The sequence below is a fragment of the Ischnura elegans genome, chromosome 8 (genome assembly GCF_921293095.1).
Source record: "Ischnura elegans chromosome 8, ioIscEleg1.1, whole genome shotgun sequence".
NCBI classification, from domain to species: Eukaryota; Metazoa; Arthropoda; class Insecta; order Odonata; family Coenagrionidae; genus Ischnura; species Ischnura elegans.
Window position 1 is genome coordinate 111538732 of NC_060253.1, and position 12635 is coordinate 111551366.

Genomic DNA, 12635 nt, shown 5'->3' on the forward strand with positions numbered 1-12635 from the left:
TTACATCGTAATTTAGATATCCCGGAGACCATTTACGGACATGCAGCTGGTTGATATCGCTGTCAGATCAAAGATATTTATCTGGTGCCAATTTATGTCAAAAGAGAATGACAATCAGAGTTTTGATGAACTATCACGGTCCATGACTGTGAATAAATCGCTCATGCTGGAAAAAAAATCACCGCATAATTATGTTAAAATAGATGAGCGTGGAAAAATACGAAAATCCAGCAAAATCCGTGGTGGTTGACTTCGACATCATAACTCTTACGTAATTGCCAAACTCCGAAGGCGCTGACAATTTTTCAGATGAAATCCAATTCTGTTGAAGATTAAACCTTTTCACATAACAGAGTTTATCTAATCGTTATTCAAAGTCCAACCAAATTTTATTAAAAGCTGCCGAGAAACAAGGTGAGTCGGAGTCAAGGTGATCAGCGTGCCGCGTAAGCAACTTCTCCCGGCTCCATTCAACCATCATAGGGTCGCGGATATATGACAACGAATCTGGTGTTATCATCGAGTTGAATCACCATCGACTTGTACGCATACTAGAAATAAGATTCTCTTTTTTTTGGATGACCTTGAAATCCAATATGTGCGCACAGGAGGCTTTTTAAAGGCTCATAAATCCCTCGTTTCGCCGAGGCAACAGAAAACGTTAAGTTGGCCAAATTCCAGAAAAAACTTCCTTTTACTAGATATTCGGTAGTTTAGAATTCTGGATTAGCGGTCTTCTGCTGTCCCTTTATTTCACTCATCTTTATTGATGCAATGACAATTTTTCGAGTTCCTACTTACACCTTTTCTTATTATATTAGAAATGCTATAGTCACCTACACTTTTACAGAAAAAATTTTTAAATTTCATCGAGACCACTGAAATATGTGTAAAAATGGAATCACTGATGTCCATAATAATTATCCATGTGGGAATGCATTTAAGTTGATGTATATTATAATTTTCTTAAAATTAATTTAATTTTAATTTTCTTAAATTTCATTAAAACAATTGTCATCCTGTCATTACTTTTACTACCCATTTTTTTTTAGCTGATTCCTGAAAAGTATTATCCAACCTTCATTGGGCAGATAACACTTAATCAATGAATTTTTTGCTGCATGCAGCACCTTTTAGTTACTTCGAATAATATTTTTTATTCATAAAAATGCCATTCCAATCATTACAAACCCTAAAGCCTGAAATAAATGGCAGGTCCTCATTTAGTTTTAAATTTTGTCCCCGCTGAAAAACCTTAAAGCAGGATTCTACTGTACAGGCATCCCCCGAGTTACGTATGCCTCGACTTTCGTAAATCCGTACTTTCGTAAGCGATAACCGAACTTCAAGTGATTACGTTTATTTTCGAATGCGAGCGCGTTGAAGTAGATATTCGCTCGTATACCCAATGGCAGAAAAAATTTCGAATAGTTATCGAGTTTTTTACGTGCTAAACAAAATAAAGTGACCCATTTTTATCATTCCTCGAAGGAATTTTCATTAATTTCTGTAGAAAATCGCTTATAAACCCCAAGTCAATAAACAACGTGAAAATTTGCAGTTACAACGTGAAAATTTGCAGTTCTAGCGATGGAAGAGGTTGCGCTCAATTCTGTACGATACAGCTTGTTACACAGCATACACACCCGAACTCCGACTTTCAAATATTTAAAAATTGTATCCTTAAGTTTGGACATTTCCATCTGTGGAATTAAAAGAAAATAAAGTTCGAGGAGAAATCTTTATTGCGGAAAGGAATTGGTTAGTACCCACGTAAAGGAATTGAAATTCTGAGCGTTGGCAAAGAACGCTGCGAAAAAGTGAAGAAAAAGTTGACACACGACATTAATTGCGTACTTATTTACATGTTTCTGGCGACTGGGTTGCCGTGTTGTATTTTGCAAAGATTTTATTAAGCTGCATTTTTTTGTTCTCTAATATTGTGCACCAATATAAATGAATACTGCATCATTGAAAGCTTTTCCCCACTAACTTTGTTGCAAGTTAATGATGGAGTTGGCTGCATGAAAGCTCACTTTTAATTAGCTTCATGCATTCGAAATACTCTTCGATGTTTCCAACGAAGTAAATATTCAAATGATATTTTCACGTCATTTTATTGAGATATGAGAGAATGAAAGTATGATTGCGTGCGTGAAAGATTACTGTGACAATGAAACCGCCAGATTCATCAATCAACGTAATATATAAAAGGCAGAAGATATACTGATCACAGGTAAGTATACAAAGCAAACTATGGGCCCTTAGTTCGCAGTATAACATAATGAATCAGTTTACGTATTCAGTTTAGTAATGTAGCATTGAGATACCGTACTTTCCCGAATCCACGCGATCCGTCAACTCAGGGAATAATATTACGCATTTTGATTGGCAATGCTCGAGATGCAACTCTCAGTATATATATTAATGTTTATTGATTTTGTATCTAATAACGTAAGAATATGCGGAAGAGTTAATGAATATCGCAGTGAATTGAATGAAACTTCACCGAGAATTTACCGCGCATTTCTCTGCTAAGAATTCACCCCACCGATCGAAATCTCTGAAGCACTAATGCAGAATGTTCGACTTATGTAAATTTCGACTTACGCAGAGTCTGCCGGAACGCATCCCTTACGTAACTCGGGGGATGCCTGTATTTGCTAATCCAGGATTTTATTCCTTGTTTTTTATTTTCCTCATTTCTTGCTTCCTGGTACTGCACGGGGCTGTGTGGTTTTCTGATGTACTGGTTCAGCTGTTGGTTTTCTTCAGAATTGGCAGGAAAATTCTCCTCTGGAGAAAAATGGGTGCACTGATTGTAACCAGTAAACCAGTTTTTTCCTTCATGAGATTCTGAACCGCCACAATGGTTCTTTCCCCAATAAGGGTCTAACATTCACATTGGGTAGGTTTATTGAAGTACTCATTTGTCAAATCATCTGTAGTTTTTTATTTCCACATTTAGTGATCAATGTAATTGGATAATTCTGATGGTGACAGGAAAAAAAATATTCATGAGAAAAAGACTTGCACAGTAAAAAAACCTGGACTAGTCAACTGATTTGTTGCATCAAAGTCGAAAACAATTTTTTCAGAACCACAAATAGGTTCCCAAACCATAGAGCTGTGTCTCTGCTTATAGTATTTTATTCATCTTGCTTATGCTTCTGTGTCAAATTTGTGCTAATGCATTTATCAGTGGATAAATAAAGTTCTATTCAAATGTATGATATGTGGCGCCATGTGTTGAGAGTTATAAATACTAATCGAATTGTGCATCCCACAATATATCCACAAAGTTTATTTCCTCACGGTGCATTTGTTGTTACGAAAAAATTCTCAAGTGCATATTATACAACCGCATTCATCATTAAATAAAGGGCAGGTAATTTAAGTGGTGAGAATAAATTCACTTTGAAGAAATTTAACCCAGATGCAGCTACAAAACTCAAGCAGCCTCCAAAGTATGCTCCTTCAGCATCAACATGCATCTGCAGGCAAATTTTTCAATCAAAATATGTCATTGTGGGAGTGGATATGCCAAGTGGCTTCCACCCATGCTCTGAAGGATGTACAGTAAAACTTGGTTAGTATCATCAAAACAAAATGCAGATAAAACTATTTGGTTAGTAAGCTTTAAACAGTGGCGCTTTTCTGGGTAATATGCAAAATTATTTGCCATGATGCAACCCACAAGTTGTTTCCTAGTATCATCTGAGTGTGTAAATGTCCGAATTCATGATTTAATTTATTATTATCAGCCATTGACCTTCTTACATTCATCCCACATCTCTCTTTCTACGACTGTGATGCATCCAAATGCATTTCTCAATGCGAGGTGTACACCCGTCATTACTTGACAAATGTTGCGGGAGCAGACGATGCTTTGGATGCCCACACAAAACTTAACGCAAAAATACTCTTACAAGAAATAGAAAGCAGACTACAGTGTACAAATGTTTTAAGAGAATTTAAACTGTAGAATAAAAAATTCTGCTTATAATAATCTTTAAATGTCTTATCAATATCGATATATCAATCGATATGGGTTCATTTCGAAAATGAAAGTATTCAGCTGTTGCCAGGTTTTATGGTAAAGAAAATGTTGCCTAATTTTTATGATTTTTTTTTTTAAACAACCAGTTGATATACTCAGGGTTATCATCATTATCTTCGAGTTATCTGTGAGAAAGAAGAAATGACCTAACTAAACTTGCCCTCTTAATACGTATACGAAAAATCACGGGAGAATGACGACATTTTAATGGGAAATCTATGAAAACATTGTGATTTTCGTTCACATGGTATTTTTTTGGCAATTTAGTGTTTATTTTCTTGATTTTAAATGTGAAAAGAGTTGAGGACGGCGATCCTACAAGAACTGGGGACAGTAAATGTAATTATGACGGCTTTTCCACGTATTGCAATTACCCCAATTTCTATTATTTTCTTTCCTGGTTAGCACGCATTCCTGGGTAGCACGTTCAATTTTTATGGTCCCTTCAGAAACGTTCTAAAGAAGTTCTGTACTGTTTCAGTTGTTCACTTGCAAGGAGCGTACAAAGCATGGCAAACTGCTTTGTGAGAGAGGGTAAGAAGAAGGGTGGGGATGGAAGAGTGGGAATATGGAGCAATGTGAGGGAAAGGGTCATTTGTTGGGCTCTTCAGAAGGGAGGGGGAGGGGGAGGCAAGGTTCCAGGGTGCGCCTTTTGTCTTCACTTGTGTCACGCAGCTGTGCAATGGTTCATGAGGAAAGAGCCCTTGTCCCAAATGTTAATCTTCTCCTGAGTTTTAACCCCGTGTCTGTCTCAAGACTGCAGAAATACTGAAACGTCCAAAGAACATTGTTGTGACCAGTGAGGTAGCCAGGAATTTCGTTCGGGGGGGTGTCCAAAACTAGGAGCGAAAATTAAAAAAAAAAACAGGATACTAAGTAGAGGGTTTTAAACTTATTTAAATACTTTTCATAGTTTGAAAAAAACTTCATTTGTCAAAGAAATCTTTTGTAAATTCTTGATTTTTCAATATATTTTGTTTTCTTGTGTGAAGAAAAGTACATAATTGTACTTTCACATTTTGAGGGGTCCGGACCTGTGGGTCGTGACGACAGAATGCATCAAGAGGAAATTGTGTGGAAATAATGTGCTTTCTCCCATTTTATCAGTAAGTTGTATTTGCTCAAATCTTGGGATTATTAACACGGTTATCTCCTCCAGTATGATGCGGCATACCCAGAGGAAGGCGCTGATGCTTCAGTTCTTGGCCTTTCTGGGGCGGATGCAGAAAGCCTCGTTTCTTCAGGAAATAGTTCTGCATTGCCTGTTGAAGATCATGCAAGAAGCTCTGAGAATTTTGAAGTCATGGAAGCGGTTCTTCCTTCACCTGGGACAGTCATCAGTCACGTTGTTGTCAAGCGCCAGTTCCAAGAGTTTCTGGATCTCCACGCCCAGCTCGAAGTGGATCCAGTGTGGAGAGATGCTTTGAAAGGTACATTTCTGGAACCTACAACTTGAGCACTAAAATGTATATCTCTGCAATTGTTGTGACTTTCTTACATAGTCAGTGTTTTTTTCTCTCATTTAGAAAAGGAAAATGTGTGTCTTTTACCACAAACAATCATCGAATGTGCTCTTTAGTTAGTTACATTTTCTATGTACATAATTTTCAGGGTGATGAGGTGCAAGATCAAGGAAATTATTTTTTAAAGTTTGGGTCAAACTACAAAAATCTGACCAGTGCTGCATACAGTGAAAATAAATCGTTTACTGCAACTTAACTGCTTCCAATGGGCATATTTGGATATGGTTTAAAAGTAATTTTCAGAATTTACATGCAGTATTTAATTCTTTTGTGAAGGTCAAGTAACATTATTTCACAACAAAATAACATAAGCTACTTATTAAATTGTCATCTCATTCGCCAATATTTTTGATAGCCATAAGAGAGTTCTATTCCTTCATAATTCTGGTTGAGGTTGAAGTATATCACTGGACTTCAAAGGCTGTCCATTCTACTTTTTTACTTTTTAAGAACAGTGATGGTGAATAAAAAGTATCATACTGTCTAAAACATTGAACAGCTGAACCATTGATGAATTATATGCAAAGCCCATGAAACGATGGGGTCATTCAATAAGACCAGTTCTTGAATTTCATTACAAGAATGAAGTACATACATGGAAAGGGAAGATAAGTTTGGATGAAAAAAGTCTTACGCATGCAACCATTCTCTTACAAGATAGATATGTGAAAAACAGGAAAGGAACAGCTCCAACTTAATGTGAGGTGCTGATGTCATGAGTATTCTAATGTTTGACAGAGAACAGTTCGATGAGGGTAGAATCACTCACAGGATTGTGAGCAGCATCAAACTGTTTGAGGATTGGCTGAGAAGTGGCTCAGCAGGAACCTGTGACGTAATCCTTTTCACTGTGAAAGGGTTAAAGCTGTTAAATTTTGGCTGCTTACAGCTCATGATATTGGTGAAGGATCAAATGATGGAACAATTGGTTCATTTAATTTTTTTAACTTGATCATTGTACAGTTGAGCACCCTGAATCCAGAATTTCCTGACTTGGGAACAATTCCTTAATTCAGGAATATTTCCAAGGCTTGCTTTGCAGAAAACAACTTTTGTTGGATAATTCTATTCACCTGCTGAAAATGCATCCTGCTCTTAACAAAAAATCTCCCCATTTTATCTTTCAACAATAGGATACACAGTTACTCTTATACACTTATTTGCCAAGTTAGAAACAGCTAAAAGCTGTCAATACAATGTAGAAATGTGTCAACTTGCTTGGACAAGGCAAGGCCCCACTGCATGGGCCTCGGGCTTGGTGTGCTGCTGATCAGGTGGGAGGCGTACATGAGTAATGCAGGACTTTTTATGCACATTCTCCTTAATTTGTATTGAAGAAATGATCCTATTGAAGATAATAATTAAGTATTGAAATAGAAAGATCTTTACTAAATAATTGAAGGCACAGATAGGCGTAGCATATAGGGTGGATGCCATGCCGCTGAGATGCTCTCAAGTATCAAGGCGGTTTGTTTTGATAAACTTTTTCTCTATGCTTACAAAAAATGATTCTGCTACTTTCAAACATTAAATGATGCTTTCAGGTGCACCAGAAACTGTCAATTAAAGCTGCAAAATCAGAAAGATATCAATTGATCTCAACAAGAAATTTAGACTACTTTCTAATAATCGAATAGTATATAAAAAATCAAGGCTGCCAACTTTCTAAGATATTAGACTTATGAAAATCTAATTTATTTAAAACTATTCCAAAACTTTTTATGTGGGTTTAATTTATTAGAAATACATCATTTGGGTATCGTCAGAAAAACTTTTTCACCAGGAAAACTTATTTAGTGGGAACTTCTTATCCAAGTTCTACCGTGTCAAGAGTACACTCATTGTTGTAAAAAATTGATTGTGTGTTAAAAAATTTCATTCCTGTTGCAATACTGCACAAGTATTGAGTGTGTCAATTTTTTTTTCCAAGGACTCAAGGGACCTACCCGTTGGCTCAACTTGCCATTTGGTAAAGCAAGTGCATCAACCATCGCTGGGAGAAGAACGTTACTGCAAGCGTATCTACGTGGAGTGTGCACAAGCATGCCTCAGTTGGCTTCCCGCTCGAAAGCCTTGAGGACTTTCATGGGGTACCAGGGTACATCGAAAACCTTAACTTCTGGGGAAACCCTTCCCTTCTCTGTGGAGCGTGTGCTGCCAATCTCGGCTGAAAGTGGGGACGGAGGAGTTCCAAGGATTGACAAGGTAGGCCTGACAGCAAGGAGGGGGGGGCAGCCATTTCCGTTCATTGATTGAGTATTTGCTTGGTGTGATTTGATTCATCGTTCACATTGAAAATAATCGTGGAAATGCACAATTTTTTGGATTGAGTCAAATCCATGATGCATGCTCAGTGGATGCATGTGATTTTAGATCTCAGCATAGATGAATGATGAGGGAAATCAGTACATTTTATTGCAATCGATATCAACTGTACCATCCCAAGGGCCAGTTCCACCAATGACAATCTAGTCTTGTTTCGAGGTCAACCCCTTACTTTGACGGTTTATCTGGCTAATTGCATTTCACAAGCTCTAATCAGGTTTATTAAATATCAAAATGAACAGCTAAAATGACCACAGGTTTTGGCCAATCAATTCCACACGCAGTCAACCCAGATGGTGGAAATCTTGTTGATTATTCGTATTTACCAGAGAAAGGAATAGAATATTTTCTCGAAAATTCAACATCACAGCTAACCAAGACCAGTGGAAATACAGGAAACTCTCGATTACCCAAATCAGGATATTATGAAATTTTGGATAATACAGAGGAACTTGGATAATTTGAACATCTAGGGACCAGTTAAAAACTTCGAATTATCCACCTTGAAACAGGACTATTTATTTCAACCAACTACAAAGTAAAGTGTAGTAACATTTTTATTCTAACCTTAAAATGTCCTCAGCAACACCTGAACGGGTGTGCACGACCAACTAAACTCAAAATCGAATACGTTTAGACAAGATGTCATAGCAAAATACACTGCCATAGAATCATACATAATAACTAGAGAGATTTAAAAAATTGAATACGTACTTTAGTGACTAACAGCATATTGAAAAATAAACATAAAACCCCTGGGATGGCAACCATAAAACAAAACCTACTTTTTTTCAAAAAAGGATGATATTTATGCCTGTTTCCTCGAATAAAGTCTCTCGGCTGTTATAAGAGCATTTCTACCTCCGGATAGGATATTTTCCACCAACGAACTGTAGAAGTGTTTCAAGTTTTTGATGATCCCTTGATCCATCAGCTGGACAACAGATGTCATATTGGCTGGGAAAAAAACCGCTTTCACATTCTCCATGACAGGTTTGGTGTCTAACACAAACCTTTAGACAATAGCGTAGGATTCACAATTATTTTGAGTAGCAGATTACAATTTATACCTTAATTTGAAACACCAAAAATTTGAATTATCCAAAATAAAACTCGAATTGTCCACGGTTTTTTAGCATTGTTTAAATGCAAAATGCTTAGGGACCGAGAGAAATATTCGAATGAAAGAATATTTCGGAGTTCGAATTATCCAGGTTCCACTGTGCGTAGTGAAATTGTGGACTCTGGTAAATACCAATCGTCTGTCATGTGGTGCGCATCACTTGAAGCAAAACATTGGCACAAATTTGGAAGAATATTTGACGATGAAATGAGACTGCGAACAAAATCATGAAAAAAAATTTACAGAATGACGAAAGAATTGATACCCTCTATCGCTGCATCAAATGAACTTATCTCACCTCCTCTTTCATATTCACCTGCATTCATTCTCTGATTCTCCTTATGCAATGACATCAATGATATCATCTTAATTTTGTGTGTCTCCTTATAGAGCCTGGACTGATAAGCCCTTGCCTCCAAATCGCACTTTGTGAAGTAGTTTCAATCAGTCACTTGATCAGAAAAGTAATATTTTAAGTTAACTATGTAGTTACTTTTTGCTGAGATTAACTTAAGCTTTCATCAGTTAATCTCTTTTGGTAAATCTCCCAACTATGGTGGTAACTAGTGCAATAAAAGCTAATAACAACCACTGGAATGCTCAGCCAATAGATGCCATGAATAGTACTGGGTCCGTAGTATTAATGGCATTAAAAACTATAATGGAGGCAGTTCTCGAATTCAGGTTACAGAGGTTCGTCAACACTGTTATTTTATCTATACTTTCACTATAATTTTGCTCATTCATTCAATTTGAAATGGAAGAGAAAGAGCTGAAAAAGCTCGTAGTTAGGTATGATTTACTAAGATGAACTTTAATCAGTGAATGTTTTTCGGTAATTCTCCTGTCTGTGGTTTCAGTTCTTTGCGCGCACTGTGTCGGGAATGTTCAACACGCTGAAGACGGCGCTGCCTGGATTTGACTCCCAAGAGTCAACGCAGCAGCAGCAAACTTCGGACGCACACACCTCAGCCCTGTCCACTCCTTTGCCCCAGTCAGTGGTGCCATCTCACTTGGATCCGTCGTCAGCTCCAGCGGCATTGGGGGAGCCAAAAGCCACGTTTGCGCAGCCCGGAACCATCAAAGGGACGATGATGCAACTGCCAGCATTCCTGCAGTTTGGCAACAACAATGTGGCCACGTATCCAGATCTAGTTGACTGGGATATGGATTACAGTGAGCGTGACTCAGGGGGATTCACTGCATCTAGCAGCATTGAGGGCATACCAGTGAAGGTGAGATGGCCCCCCATTATGCCATTCAAGAAAAAGTAGTTTTTATAATTTATAAATACCTTGTTGGCTTACAAAACTTTATTTATGCCGAATTTAGTTCACTTAATTAAAAATGAGAAATTAGCTTCCCTATTACATAGTTGAAACCTGTTTTGGGTTACGTGATTCTTATCAAAACAGTTATCAATAATCAATCCCTAATTAAAAAATGTACAGTAAAGAAACTACCAACCTTGGTTCACATACCACGAACACCACATCATCAAATCAAATATAGTATTTTTTAACACAAAATATAAATATCACTCAGAATTAGAGATGTGCCAATAGTATTTGCGTATACTCAAATACCTCGAATACTAGAAAGTATTCGATATTCGAGGTCTCGAATAATTATGCTAAAGGTACGCTCTTGAATACTTTGAATTTCGTGCCATACGCTGTCGTTGGTAATTGACTCGGAAAATTGTAAAGAATTCCAGTCGTTTAGTGCATGCAGCACCTTTATAGGAAAGTTGACTAACTACATCGAATTCGCGGATTAGAGCAGTGAAAAGAGTTCGATGTGGTGAACCGAAAATGATTGGGTGAAAAAATCCGAAAATCCCCGGTTTCCCACGCCAGGAGAACCTCTGTGCCGTGGGATAGTAACTACGTCTAAGCACAATTCCCAAAATCCCCTACCCCCTCCATCCATCAGCCCTCAGCGCCTCCTCCAACGCTTTCCTCCTCTCCCCGAAGTCAAACAAAAGGCCCCAGCTAGTGCAGGGTTCGTATTACAAAGACCATAAATCAAAAGCCTCAGAAGAAAATATCAAGTTACAGGAGAATAATAGAATCGTGCTTCACTCATTCTCCCCCACTGACCTTTTTCTACCTACCTGCTTCCAAGTTCCCCATTCTGGAGGTCAACTGCTGCATGAGTACCGTGGGATAGTTACATTAGCGCATTTCCCAAGATCTGCTATCCCCCTCCATTCAGCACTAGCACTCTGAGGCTTTCCTCTTCTCCGAAATAAAAAAAAAGGTCCCAGCTCGCGCAGGGATCATATTATGAAGACCTAAGCTTCAAAAAAATATCAAGTTACACGAGAACAATAGAAATGTGTTTCGCGCCCCTCCCCTTTTCTCGTCCACTGACCTTTTTCAGCCTACCTGCTTCAAAGTTACCAGTTTCTGGAGGTCAACTGCAGCATGAATCACCTATTAGCCCAAAAGGTGTCTAACAATGACTTTCGGCAATTGATATTACACTTTTATTGGATTGAAATATTAGTAATGTGCACGTAATTTAAAAAAGAATAAGACCAAACGCAACGCATTTCTGACTGTATTTAAGCATTTTACGCAAGGAAATAAATGTCAAAATACGACGTAGACTTAGCATTCTGGTGAGACTCTATATGAGCAGTAGAGCTTCTCGGAAGTTGATGCCGCATTTTTTTCCGAAAACATATTTCAATGCAAATGCGATGGTGGTTGGCGTAACATGGTGAAACTCCTTCATGATGCACAAAGGTTAAGAAAAGACTTAGCTGTTTCACAAAATAAAATATATTTGCGACCGGTTTCGATACAGCGTATCATCATCTGGCAATTACAAGTATCATTTATTGCTGAAAATGTCATTCCATGTAGGTAATCGCGGCTGCATTAATGGTCTCTGTCTCGGTACGATTTGCGGAGGCAGTTAGGCCGTCTCAGGGCTGTCTTGTTGGTACGATATGTGGAGGTTTTACGAGATAAAGAGGTTCACTATATAGAGGTTTGCCTATAAATTTACATGTAAATCTGACGGGACCAGAAAGTTGGTACGAAGTATGGAGGTTTACGATGTAAAGAGGTTCACTACATAGAGGTTTTACTGTATCAGCAAAATTGGATGGTATGTATTCTTTAAGGGTTAAGGTTCATGAATGTTGTAAACATGTTGTATTTTTGTTTCAGACGTACAGTCTTGAAGAAGATGTGCGTGCATTTTTGGAGCACTTTGAAAAATCTCCCACCACCAAAGAAGCAGCAGAATTTGCATTTGAAGCATTAGACCCGATAACTGATGTTGAAGACAATAAAGATATCGAGGATCAGTCTTTGCCAAAGAGAAATAGCAGTAAGTATCTGTTTACTATGTATCTTAGCTTTTTTGTAATGTTATAAAATATTACGTAACTTCTTGAAATTGAAATTTTTGGAAAAATTTATGGATATAGCACGGATAACATTTACCCATGGTACCCATGTGATGTGGCGTCAGTGTCTGACACAGGATCATCTTCAGAAAAACCTTGTTCTTCCTTGAATATGGGACAGTGCCACATTGACACACCACTCCCCGCGGTACATTGTTATGCGATACATTGAGCAATACA

General features: G+C 37.8%; 1 protein-coding gene across 3 annotated transcripts in view; it reads left to right on the forward strand.

The window, feature by feature from the left end:
* Window positions 1–12635, forward strand: part of LOC124163190 — a 74515-nt gene that overhangs the window by 37737 nt on the left and 24143 nt on the right. For all 3 annotated transcript variants that reach the window (XM_046539924.1, XM_046539925.1, XM_046539926.1), the window contains 4 exons: window positions 5220–5490; window positions 7514–7788; window positions 9892–10266; window positions 12214–12376. In XM_046539924.1, the coding sequence (XP_046395880.1) occupies window positions 5220–5490; window positions 7514–7788; window positions 9892–10266; window positions 12214–12376 (1084 nt within the window). The remainder of the gene's footprint in view (window positions 1–5219; window positions 5491–7513; window positions 7789–9891; window positions 10267–12213; window positions 12377–12635) is intronic.